The sequence below is a fragment of the Thalassophryne amazonica genome, chromosome 17 (genome assembly GCF_902500255.1).
Source record: "Thalassophryne amazonica chromosome 17, fThaAma1.1, whole genome shotgun sequence".
Taxonomy (NCBI): domain Eukaryota; kingdom Metazoa; phylum Chordata; class Actinopteri; order Batrachoidiformes; family Batrachoididae; genus Thalassophryne; species Thalassophryne amazonica.
Window position 1 is genome coordinate 15,457,551 of NC_047119.1, and position 13,388 is coordinate 15,470,938.

At 42.4% G+C, this 13,388-nt stretch overlaps 1 protein-coding gene across 3 annotated transcripts in view; it reads right to left on the reverse strand.

Moving 5' to 3' along the window:
* Positions 1 to 1,555: 1,555 nt before the first annotated feature.
* The window catches only part of garnl3 (GTPase activating Rap/RanGAP domain like 3), a 202,229-nt gene continuing 190,396 nt past the window's right edge, over positions 1,556 to 13,388 (reverse strand). For all 3 annotated transcript variants that reach the window (XM_034191917.1, XM_034191916.1, XM_034191918.1), the window contains exons 29-31: positions 9,234 to 9,452; positions 4,167 to 4,287; positions 1,556 to 1,743 (exon numbers count right to left, since the gene is read on the reverse strand). In XM_034191917.1, the coding sequence (XP_034047808.1) occupies positions 1,578 to 1,743; positions 4,167 to 4,287; positions 9,234 to 9,452 (506 nt within the window). In that variant the 3' untranslated portion in view covers positions 1,556 to 1,577. The remainder of the gene's footprint in view (positions 1,744 to 4,166; positions 4,288 to 9,233; positions 9,453 to 13,388) is intronic.

Genomic DNA, 13,388 nt, shown 5'->3' on the forward strand with positions numbered 1-13,388 from the left:
GGAGTTAATCTTTCCTCTTGTGAGTAAAAATGAAATTAGTTTGTGCAATACTGATTTGGAATGCAAACAGTGCCACGGGTTTACCGGCTATGTAATATAATGGCATGGGGCAAGTTGAAAACACTTTTATCAAACCGCTTCTTGTTGCCACCGAAGATGTGAAAATGTCATTAGAAATGCTTGTAGCATAGACAGGATCCATACATGTAAATGTGTGCATGTTGACCTCACAAAATCAATATAAATATTTTAAGAAAACTGAATATACATTTAGCCACTTACCTGAGCCTCCAGTCTGTTTAATGACATTGCACGCCACTGAGGCATTTCAAGTCCATTGCTGATGTTATCAGGCACTTCTGATGACATTTCCGCCTGAACTGCCATGACAACAAGTGGTTTACTGTACACATTTTTAGCTTGCGCGACGCATTACATTATATGTTCTTCTCTCTGCTCCTTTTCATTCTGGTAATGGAGATGCTTTATTTCTGCTTTTCTGTTTTTTCTTTTAAATGAATGAAATAAATAAATAAATGAAATGAAATATAGCGGGTTAGCCTGTGACGGTGTTTGGATTCTCAATCAATATCGTACAAATTTATTTCATCTTTGTCCCAAGTGAAAAGATAAATTCCAAAACATCTAACATTCAAGCCTAAGATGAAAAATGCTCTTATGTTTATTAGTCTGGCATAAAACAAAAATCTTACCATTGTACCTTTTGTCATCACACGACGGTTCGACACCCACAATCCCTTTGTCGTTTCAGAAAGCGTTATATTCAGTGCACAACACACATTACTTGTAGAAAAAGCGGCTCGTGCACATTTAGACTCTGGTCATTTGGGCAAAGGTTTTCAGTGCATGTGGCTCTGAGCGAGTTCATCCGGTCCAAACGGTGCGTTTCTGTCTAACTGTGAGACCCTTGGCAGCTACGGCCAGAATAAGGTGGCTGTTGAGTGGAGGATGCTGGGAAATAGCACTTGTGGGAGACTTTGCCAGCAGCCCTGTCTGCCTGTACGCTGTGAATAAGGAGAGTAATAAAGGTGCAAAGAGCATAACACATCTCACTTTTAGGAAATAAAATGCACTTTTATAATATATCTATAAATATGCATGACAAGCGTGTGCACCTGCCACTTTGTATGCATCATATATAAACAGATATACACATACCTATGCATATCATACAATACTTTAAAGTGGACTGGGAGCAACCACATAATGTACAACCCCTGGTGAAGTAGCAACAAAGAGAACTGTGAAGGTTTTTGTCGTGCCTCACTGCGTCGATTTACATTCAGTTTGTGGTTTGGGATCAAACCGTTATCTCGAAGCTTTGAAGAAACCCTCAAAGACGACCCGATCGCCTCTTTGGGTTATTTGATGTGGGACAACACAAACACGATGGCTCACAAAGACACATCTTCTCACTGCACCCATCTTGACTGAGGTACGGGGAGGGAAACGTAAATGACGGGCCGACAAACAGAAACGACAAAATGAAGGCAAACCAAACCAAAACAAAGGCGACAGCACAGGAGGGGGCAGAGAAGTGCACAATGGGATTGTCTTCACTTTAGGTCCAGGACATCATCTTCGAAGGAGGTGGAGATGGCGAACGAGCTGGTAAGAGGCGGGCTCTTGTCTCGCAGTACCGCCTTCTCTGGCTCTGCCTCTGAACCAGATGAACAGTGCCGCTGAAGATCCAGGTCTGTTTCACTTGACTCTGACGGTAACCTGATGTAAACAGAAAGACACAACTGGCGCTTGAAGGCTAGACAAATTTTGGTACAGCGTGCAACACGCTACATGTCAAACCTTGCTGGCTGTAATATTGTGGTCGACCGATACTGGTTTTTCAGTGACCAGTTTTTAGAGCACAGGGCAGCCAATGGCTGATTTATAATGCCAACATTATTTTGTTGGAATTATAATAATGTTGGCATCATAATTAATATAAACATTTAAGGTTATATTTTTACAGATTTTAAGGTTTTGCTACTACTCTATAAAATTGTTCACGGACTGGCACCTCCCTACCTAGCTGACTTAATTAAACCTTACGTACCGGCCCGGGTTTTGTGTTCTCAGGGTGCAGGACTACTTTGTGTCCCTAGGGTGAATAAGAAGTCTGCAGGTCATAGAGCTTTCTCTTATCATGCCCCTGTTCTGTGGAATGATCTCCCTGCGTCAATAAAACAGTCAGATTCTGTGGAGACTTTCAAGTCCAGACTTAAGACGCACTTATTTTCCCTTTCGTATGGCTAGCATACTGGTATAGTATAGTTCTGCGCTTTTTACTCTTTTAATTCATTTTATTAAGAAATGGAGTGTACCACGGCCTCAACTTTATTTAAATTCTGGGTCTTTTAGTGAAGCTTAGGGCTAGTGGCCGGCGATCACCTTAGTATTTCCTGTTTTTCTTGTTGTTTAATGCTGACAAATTATACTGTATTTCTTGTCTTTCTGATGCCTGATTCTGTTTTTTCTCTCTGTTTAAGGTGCAGCTCCATCCAGAGATGGGAGTGGCATTTGTGCTGGAGACCCTGCTGTCCTGTGCACCAACAGCATTTCTTGTATATTCTTTTGTGAATTGTTCTGTAATTTGTGTCTGTAACATTATAAATTTTTCTTTCGTTTATGTAATTACGTCTGCCAAGGATGTAATAATTTCACTTTATATAGGCTTTGAAGGATTACGTCAAAACTACTTTGCACCACAGATAGATATTAGGTCATGGAAGACTCCACTGAATTTTGGAGGTGATCTGGATCTGCATTGGTGGATGCCAGAAATCTCTGTTTGCTCTTGTTTTTATTTTTGCATGTGACACAACATTTTTATAATAAGATGTGAGATAAAATGATTGTACTTAAGTGAATTTTTCTTTGACATGGCAGCTGTCTGCATTAGCTGTGTTAAAGTCTGACTGTTTTCCATCAGGTAACTCTCTTTATCTTGTTAAGGTATTTTAATCACCGTTTCAAAACACCCATTTCCACTGTTTTAAGGCATCCGTCTGCATGTAAATTAACACAAGGGAGAGCAGTAGCATCATTCATCACAGATGAAACCTCACTGAATGCAGAGTAGTTACACTCACCACCAATACTAACAACTGCATGGTTTGGCTGTGTATGGGATTGGCTGAATTCAATTCAATTTATTTCATATGTAGCGCCAAATTACAACAAAGCTGCCTCAAGGCACTTCACACAAGCAAGGTCTAACCTTACCAACCCGTAGGGCAAGCACACAGGTGACAGCGGTAAGGAAAAAACGCCCTCTGATGGTTTGAGGAAGAAACCTCAAGCAGACCAAACTCAAAGAGGTGCATAGATGTCAACCTATACGGATTGTCTCTGAATTATACGTATTTGTCCGAGTTTCAGAGTCATACGGACGTACAAATAAAGTCTTACGGATATTCAGGGTTTTCTGTTGTAAATTTATTTTTTTACTGTTGTTTTTCTTGACTCCGCAGACTTTCAGCCAGCCATCCACCATCTTTGTACTCCTCATAGAAGCTGTGTGATAACGTGCGCAATGTGAACGTCCAATTGGAATTGGTTCACCGTCACATGGTTTTCCAATATCCAATCGTAGGGCAGAGCAGTTTCAGATGGTAGGGCCAAAGATTGTTAGGAGCAGTGATCTGTTACTCTGTCAGTTCTTGTTTCTGTAAAAATAGAACAGCTGTGTGACAATATATTCATGGGAAATATATTGACTTTGTACAAAATACTTACATTGTACTTGTAGACATTGATTTTATTGACAGCAAGCAATTTTACTGTGGAGCAAGAGGATTTAACTGTGGAGGACTTCCACCATAAAAGAGCCCATGGAGATCCCTGGTGTTAGACTGATTTTGGTGTGATTTAGGAGGTTATAAGGATTTTGTGTTGATTTTATGGATTTTATCACTTGGTTATACAGGTGGACCCTGAAAGGGGTTGACATGTATGGGGGTGACTACTTGTATCTTGCAAACAATTTGAAACAAATTAAGACTGTATGAACAGTGGATCCAGAGATATGAGATAATGTCCACAAAGGTGCACCTGGACAGGTAGAATACAGTGTTTATTTTTTAGTTGCATTAGTGCGTGAATAGTGTCACTAGCACTTCATATGACTGCTAAATGTATTGTGTCACCTGTCACTGTTTGTTGATGTCAGTGCTCGCGCTTTGGGCTCTTCCTCTGCCGTCTTCTTGCTTATTTTTCTTTGTTTAACTGTCCCACTGTCAGACTTCCCACTTGGCTCCTCCGTCAGGCCTTAGTATTAAAAAAAAAGAAGAAAACCCCATCAGGTAACATCATCAAAACACCAATAGAACCACCAGTCAATCACTGTTATTTACCTTCACCAACTTGTTACTGACCCAAAAAATAGCAAACACACTAATACTAATGTGTTTGTCCAAATCAGGATACCTGATACAAGTATTTTACGGAATACTTTATCTCCTCGTTCACTAAAGATCTTTTCAGAGGGTGTTTGTTAGCGTGGTTACTAGGAAAGTTTTCAACTGGTCTCCACGAGCCTTCGGAAAAACTCTGACTGATCTCATGAGGATAGGTGGAAAACCCCGGCTTCAAAGAGCAAAAGCCGAATTACATACTCGTTTCATCCACCCGCTAAACCAGCTGATTCTAATTTGTTCAACTCTTCAGGCAGGTACATGAGATAATCAGTGAAATCACCCGTTTCAGGTGCACAGAAGCAATACATGGTAGGACTTTTACTCACTGAAGGTGGGGTTTTCCACCTCTGCTTATCATGAAGAATATTATAAAATTTTGTTGTTGGACTGGCTCTGGTCATTATTTTTCCTTATTCCTCAAAGAAGGATGGTGTATTTTTTGACATTTCAAGTTTCTCAGAAATGAATACTTTTCGCAGTGGCACAAATACAAAACGAAAATGCTTTTATTTGGAAATAATATTAATTAAAACACACTGAGAAAGAAGAAAAGTCTAAATTGCATAAATCAGAATCAGAATCAGAAGAAGTTTATTGCCATTGCCAGTGAACAGGATTCACAGACTAGGAATTTGCTTCGGTACAATGGTGCAACATTAAGAAGAGATAAAATGCTAGGATAAAATATAATATATGTGTCAAAATAAGATAAAATCTAAGATAAAAAAAAAAGAAATATGAAATATGAAAGGCTGTGTGCAACAGAAAAACAGAGAAACAGTGCAGTGGGAGGAGTGCAATTAAAAACCAAAGTACACTGTCTAAAGTGACCCGTGATAAAATGATAAAGTGACAGAGTTAAGCTTAAGGTGACTGAGTTATGAGGCGTTCATGAGTCTAACGGCAGAGGGGAAGAAACTGTTCTTATGGCGGGAGGTTCTGGTCCGGATGGACCGTAGCCTCCTGCCCGAGGTGAGTGGTTTGAACAGACCGTGTGCAGGGTGAGAAGTGTCAGCTGTGATCCGACCTCCTCGGCCCAGAGTCCTGGAGACGTGTAGGTCATGGAGAGATGGAAGGCTACAGCTGATCACCTTCTCAGCAGAGGCCACAATGCGCTGCAGTCTGTGTCTGTCCCTGGCTGTGGCCCCGGCATACCACACCGTGATGGAGGAGCAGAGGATGGACTCGATGATGGCCGTGTAGAACTGCACCATCAGCTGGACAGGCAGCTTGGCCTTCTTCAGCTGCCGCAGGAAGTACATCCTCTGCTGGACCTTCTTGATGAGGGAGCTGATGGTTGACTCCCACTTGAGGTCCTGGGTGATGGTGGTGCCGAGGAAGCGGTGACAGACCACAGTGGTGATGGGGCTGTTGGTGAGGGCGAGGGAGGGCGGGGGGGCTGTGGCTTTCCTGAAGTCCACGATCATCTCCACTGTTTTCTGGGCGTTGAGCTCCAAGTTGTTGCTGCTGCACCAGGTCACTAGCCGGTCCACCTCCCTCCTGTAGGCAGACTCATCCCCATCCGAAATGAGTCCGATGAGGGTGGTGTCGTCCGCAAACTTGATGAGCTTTACAGAGTCGTGGCTGGAGGTGCAGCAGTTAGTGTACAGGGAGAAGAGCAGAGGGGAAAGGACACAGCCCTGTGGAGATCCTGTGCTGAGAACCCGAGTGTTCGAGACATTTTTTCCCAGCCTCACACGCTGACTCCGGTCAGTCAGGAAGTCTGTGATCCACCTGCAGGTGGAGTTGGGCACGTGGAGCAGAGAAAGCTTGTCCTGGAGCAAAGCTGGAAGGATGGTGTCGAATGCAGAGCTGAAGTCCACAAACACGATCCTAGCGTAGGTTCCTGGGGAGTCCAGGTGCTGCAGGATGGAGTGCAGGGCCAGGTTTATGGCATCATTTACAGACCTGTTGGCTCTGTAGGCAAACTGCAGGGGGTCCAGGAGGGGGTCGGTGATGGACTTCAGGTGGGATAAAACCAGGCGTTCGAAGGCCTTCATGACTACAGACGTGAGAGCCACAGGCCTGTAGTCATTAAGTCCAGTGATGCGTGGTTTCTTGGGGACTGGAACTATGATTGAGGACTTGAAACAGACTGGAACATGGCATGACTCCAGGGAGGTGTTGAAGATCCCCGTGAAGACTGGGGCAAGCTCATCAGCGCAGTGTCTCAGGATGGCAGGAGAGACACAGTCTGGGCCCGGGGCCTTACGTGGATTCAGCCTTTTTAAATGTCTCCTCATGTCCTCCTCTTGGACCGAGAGGGCAACAGGGGGAGTGGGGAGGGCAGCAGTGAGAGGGGGGAGGTCCAGAGTGTGTGAATATCCAGTTGTGTGGGGGGTGGGGAGGTGTGAGTCCTTGTCTTCAAACCGTGAATAGAAGACGTTCAGGTCGTTGGCCAGCTTGAGGTCGTCAATAGAACGAGGTGCTTTGGGCTTGTAGTTGGTGATCTCTTTCAACCCCCTCCACACAGAGGCCGAGTCATTGGCAGAGAACCTTTGCTGCAGACGTGAACTGTACATGGATTTAGCCTTTGCCACCTCCTTGCTAAATCTGTACTTTGCACCTCTATAGCTGTCTCTGTCTCCTTCTCTGAAAGCCACCTCTTTCTGCTGACGGAGCTGCTGGAGTTTAGGTGTGAACCAGGGCTTGTCATTGTTATATCTCACCCTGGTACGCTGTGGGATGATGCTGTCTTCACAGAAATGAATATATGACGTCACAGTGTCCGTGTAGTCATCTAGCCTGTCTGTTGAAGCCTCAAACATATCCCAATCCGTGGTGGCCAAGCACGTGCGTAGCTCCTCTACAGCTTCATTGCTCCACACTTTAGACATCCTCACAACAGGTTTAGAGAGTTTAAGTCTCTGTCTGTACGTGGGATCAAGTGGACCATCACGTGATCTGAGAGTCCCAAAGCTGCACGGGCCACCGCTCGGTACGCACCACTCACTGTCGTGTAACAATGATGTAACATGCTCCCTTCTCTGGTCGGGCATTTAACAAACTGTTTGTATTTTGGTAATTCCTGACTGAGATTCCCTTTGTTAAAATCACCGAGAATTATAACAAGAGAGTCCGGAAAGTCTCTCTCCACGCTCATAATCTGATCCGCGAGCGCGCGCTCGGCCTCGTACACGTCCGTGCTCGGTGGAATATACACAGAGCAAAGTATAAAAGAGTTAAACTCACGTGGAGAGTAGAACGGTCTGCAGTTTATGAGGAGATATTCCAGAGAGGGACAGCAGTGTTGGGAGATCACAGTCACATCGGAGCACCAGGCGTTGTTGATATAGAAGCAGAGTCCTCCACCTCTAGTTTTTCCACCAGAGAGTGCTCGGTCTCTGTCTGTGCGGAGGAGTCGGAATCCCTCTAGTTGGAGCGCGCAGTCCGGTGTCTGTGCATTTAACCACGTCTCCGTGAAGCACAGTACACAAGATGAGGAGAAATCTCTATTCTTCTTCATCAGCAGTGCCAGCTCATCCATCTTGTTGTGGAGTGAGCGGACGTTGGAGAGAAATATCCCAGGTAGGGGCGTGCGCGTGTCCCTTCATCTGAGGTGCACGAGAGCTCCAGCGCATTTCCCTCTCCGCCGTCGTCTCACTTTTTTGGCCAAAAAGTGAACCAAAAAAACTGGCGTAATGTCCGTGGGTGTTGATGATTTGATGTTTAGCGGTAGAGAAATAAACAGTGGTGCAGTAACCAGTGTAAACTGGTCTTCGGTGGCTGCTCACATCATCGTGTCATGTCAGTCAGTTCTCCACAGACTGAACTTTCTGTGCATGCTCACCACCTACATAATGACGCACGATAGGTGGTTTTACTTTTAGGATCAGTGAATGCCCTCAGAGGTCCTCAGAGACTTTTCTGTGTCGGGACAATGGAAGTGACTATGGAGATATTAAGAGTTTAAAAAAATCTTTAACTTTTGATAGTAGAGAAGCTTGAATCTTCGACTGGACTGGACTGCTTGACGCGAGGACATTTCGCTTCAAATCGCAGAAGCTTCCTCAGCTAAAATTCTTGCTCTGGAAGTCTGATTCCGTCTGACTCTTGTAGAGACAAATAAACAGAAGCCAACAAAAGCTGGAGTTTTAAACCTAACCAGACCCCTCCTACTGAGAGGCAGACTGCTATAGGCTAGTGACTAAACAATAGCTCTAATAGCAACTATTGTGCTCTAGTTAGCACTCTCCTAATGACAGGGCAGCTGTCCCTCCTAATGATGGGTTGGATGCCTTTCCTGATTGCTCCCTTGATGACTCTCCTTATACTTTCTATGAACTATAAACAACAAATCAACACAAAAACTGATAAACCGGTGACAATTTAATGTGAAAATAGCATGACCAAATACTATTGATAAGTAAAGGATTGAATGTTTTATCACAAATTCACTATTATAATATCACTATCATAACTATCACAATCTATATTCAACACAGAGTGTCACAGAGATTCCCATGTTTGAAAAGTATTTGAAAAAGTATTTGTAAAAGTATTTGGAAATACTTGGGATCGGCGATGTATTTGAAATACAAATACAGATACTTTGAATTCAAAATCAGAAAATACAAATACAAATACTCCGAAAAATGTATTTAAGTATTTTCAAATACAAATACTTTTGTATTTGGCCCCATGTCTGATTAAATCCACAACAGAATGACCTAAACCTATACATAATGTGTTTATGCTGCCACAAAACAACATTTCTGATCCACTGTGCCCCGGCTTCCCCTACATTTAGACAGGCATGATGTCACTGAAGTTGCTGTAAGAAACAGAGCACTTTACCGAGCAACTCTTTCCGTGTGCGGCTGGCGATCTCTTTGATTTCCATGCGGGACAGTGAAAGGGAGTGTGTGGCAGAGATGAGGGGTGCTGGGGCGACCATGGTGGGGGCCGGCGCTGTCAGCACCTTGTTGACCAGAGGTGACTTGAGGGGCCTTTCAATGCTGCGACCCACAAGGTTACACAGAGGGATCTTAAAGATGTGCTTACACGGCGATTCACCTGGGAACAAAAGAACCACAGATGGAAAGTAGAGATGAAAAGGATACCACATCAGCTTACACATTCTTTTAGTATTATATTATTACAGTATAGTAAATCAGTTAGAAGCACCGGCAATTATATGAAAAACATCCATCCATTAATTTTCTATACTCGCTTACTCCACTCTATCACATGGCCACATATAGATGGACAAATACATTCACAGTCTCACTCACACCTACAAGCAATTTAGAGACACCAATTCACCAAACCTGCATGTCTTTGGAAGTGGGAGGAAGCCAGAGCACCCGAATGAAACCCACATGAACACACAAACTCCACACAGAAAACACCAGCATGTCCCGCCCAGTGTCCCATTTTTTCTTTTTCTTTTTTTTTGTCCTCCGGTCACAAAATGATTCAAATTTTCGTGATGTTTTTTTTTAAGCTCACTATTACTAACCCTACTCCTACCCCCAACCCTAAGCTTAACCATAACCTAACCCTACTCCTTCCCCTAACCATAACCACCCCCAGCCCCCCGCTGCACTTTTAATTACGTGCAGCCATCACAGAATGAATTACGTAGAATGAATTTGTGTTGCCGTGACGAAAATTTTGCACTTTTCGTGACAATATGACAAACCAATAGATTAATGTATATTTCATGCTGCTGAATCACGACAATCCGTGAGACTGGGTTGGCATGTCTGTCTATCTATACACACCCACAGCGCCCCACTGCGACATAAATCTGTCTTGAATTATGTGTCCAGAAGGTGGCAGTACAGTCATTCCTTTCAAAAAGAAGGCTTAACTTTGGCCACCTGGAGCAAAAACAGGACCAACCAAAATCCATTGGAAAAAAGCTCCGTTATTGTGCCAGAGTAAACAGAAAAATAAAAAAGTACACCTAAGGCAGGGGTAGGCAACCTGTTCCAGAAAGAGCCATGAGCACATGGAATCAGTTAATCAGTGAAATCACCTGGTGGAGTCAGTGGCTGCAAAGAAAACCTGCACCCTCATGGCTCTTTCTGGAACAGGTTGCCTACCCCTGACCTAAGGCCTTGTGGAACTTTGTGGCAGATTTTGTTCATTGGTGTTTTTTGTTTGATTGTTTTTTTTAAATACATAATAATAATATAGCCTTTATTGTCATTGTACATATATACAACAAAACTTGTCCTCTGCATTTAACCATCCTAATTACAGTTAGACACAATCCAATCACTAGGAGCAGTGAGCAGCCACGGCACCCGTGGACCAACTCCAGATGTAGAGACGCTGCCTTGGTCAGGAGCAGAGAAAGGAGCAGATCCTAAATAAGAATGTTTTTTGATTGTGGGAGGAAACCGGAGTACCCGGAGGAAACCCACGCAGACACGGGGAGAACATGCAAACTCCACACAGAAAGACCAGGAACGCGATCCCACGACCTTCTAGCTCTGAGGCACCAGTGCTAACCACTAAGTCACCGTGCCGCCACATGAGAATTCCAGTAGAATGTTCACAAAACTGGATGTGTGAAAAAAATTCATGCTGGGTCACTAGAATTTTTTTTATTTCTTGGGTCCCCTTGTGCACAAGTAGTTTTAGCCTTGGTGGCTCCCAGGTCAAGGCTTTGGAAATAAAAAACAAAGCCCCTCCCCTGACAAACAAGCTAATTTCAAGCTACATCTAAATCCAATCACACCTGCTCCTAACTGCCATCATTCACCCATTTTCTATACCTGTCTTTTCTATTTAAGGGTCATAAGGGAGCTGGAGCCTATCCCAGTGGTCATTGGGCGAGAGGCGGGGGTACACCCTGGACAGGACGCCAGTCTCAGGGCCACATTTAGACAGACAAACACATTCACACTCAGTTTAATATGTCTGATTCTCCCAACGTGCATGTCATTGGAAGTGGGAGGCACTTGAATTATTTGAAACAAATCAGTTGACTGATTATAAAGTCATTTTAATGTCAAGTGGCTCGTGTGTGCTTGATTACTATGGCAGAGAGAATTTTCAAAACAACCTATTTTAAACTGCATACATGCATATACTTAACAAAATAAAATAAAATTTAACTAACTACACTGTTAAACCAAACACTACATTTTAATACAATAATTAAGTTAATGTAACTCAAACTTTGAAAAAAGTTATAGTTACTTATTTACATTAATTAAACTAACTCAAAAATGAATTGTTGTCATAACAACTCAGTTCCATTAAGTGCATTTAACGTTTTGGGGCATTTAAGTGTTGGTGATGTATTTCCAGTGCATTTCATTCACTCATTTTAATTGAGTTTATGTAACAGAGGCCAGCAGGTGTTGCTGTGCAGATGTAGTTAGTAAACCTCACTCACACGGCCAGAGCTCTGGATTTTAGCCTTCTGGTTAGAGAGTCTGATTTCCATGCCAGAGATCGTGAGTTTGCGTTCAGAGGGGAGAAAATGGGCGGAGTCATAACAACACAACGCAGAGTGCAGCCGCAACATTTATACCATTATAAAAAAGTGCAAGCTCTGTTCATGGGCTACCATTTAGCATTTTTCATTCTGTTGTAGTCCTTTTAGATTTTGTTTTTTTTATTTAGAAACAGATTATTGTCAACAAGTAAACCAAAGAATGCATAAAAAAAAAAAAATTTTAATCCAAAATATAATGCAAATTTTTTAGGCAGTAATTTGTCACTTTTTTATTAAAAAAACATAAACTAGATTTACATAAGTTTAATTAACTATAAATTGTTAAGTTACTAAAACTTTAACAATTAAATTTTTGAAAACTATTTTATTTAAGTTGGCAAACTCAAATGGTTTAAGGCAATCAGTTTCCTCAAATGGTTTGAGTTCAACTAACTCATTGAGTTTTACAGTGCACACGGCCATCATGATGCCAACAAAGACGTTTTCAGTCTCTGCAACAGGAGAAAACAGTACATGGAGTCAAAGTAAAAACATGCAGCATGTGAAGATGAGCAGCAATCTCTGTACGATCATGCCGTAAAAGACGCGTAACGAACAGTTTGGTCCTTTTTGGGCGAGCACATAAAACTAAAAATGTTTTGCAAACACGCATAATGTCAGTTAAAGAATCTGAGCTATGGCAATAAAATCAAATGCCCAAATTCAAATAAAAACACTCTTAAGTGATTTATGGCTCTATTTACTGGAACAGCATGCAATCTAACATCTAGTAAATGCAACTTTCTCTTCAGTCGTAGCCATTTATAGCAGGCCTAACGTTATTCGCTAGAGACTATGACTGCTTAACTCTGTTTGGAACACATTAAATGGATGTTTCAACATTTTCAAATGGCACAGTCTTCTTGCAAATCTGCAGTAGGCTGACTTGCAGCGCCTAATTGTGCCATCGGGGAGCGGTATTGCAATTCATCAGCTGCACGCTGCTCCACCGAGCCAAGCTGGAACACTCTGACGGATCAGTGTGGAGCAGCATCTCATCAGAAATGTCAGCGGGTGAGAGGTGAGCAAAGTGCCGCAAGAGACAGATGGAGGGTCGCTGCTGATATTTGTGGCAGCTGTGACACGATGGGCCGAGCTCAGATTCCTCTCTTTTTTCTTCATACACACACACACACACACACACACATATATATATATACACATATATATATATATATATATATACATATATATATACATATATATATATATATATATATATATATATATATATATATATATATATATATATATATATATATATATACACAGTAGTGTTCAGAATAATAGTAGTGCTATGTGACTAAAAAGATTAATCCAGGTTTTGAGTATATTTCTTACTGTTACATGGGAAACAAGGTACCAGTAGATTCAGTAGATTCTCACAAATCCAACAAGACCAAGCATTCATGATATGCACACTCTTAAGGCTATGAAATTGGGCTATTAGTAAAAAAAAAAAAAGTAGAAAAGGGGGTGTTCACAATAATAGTATT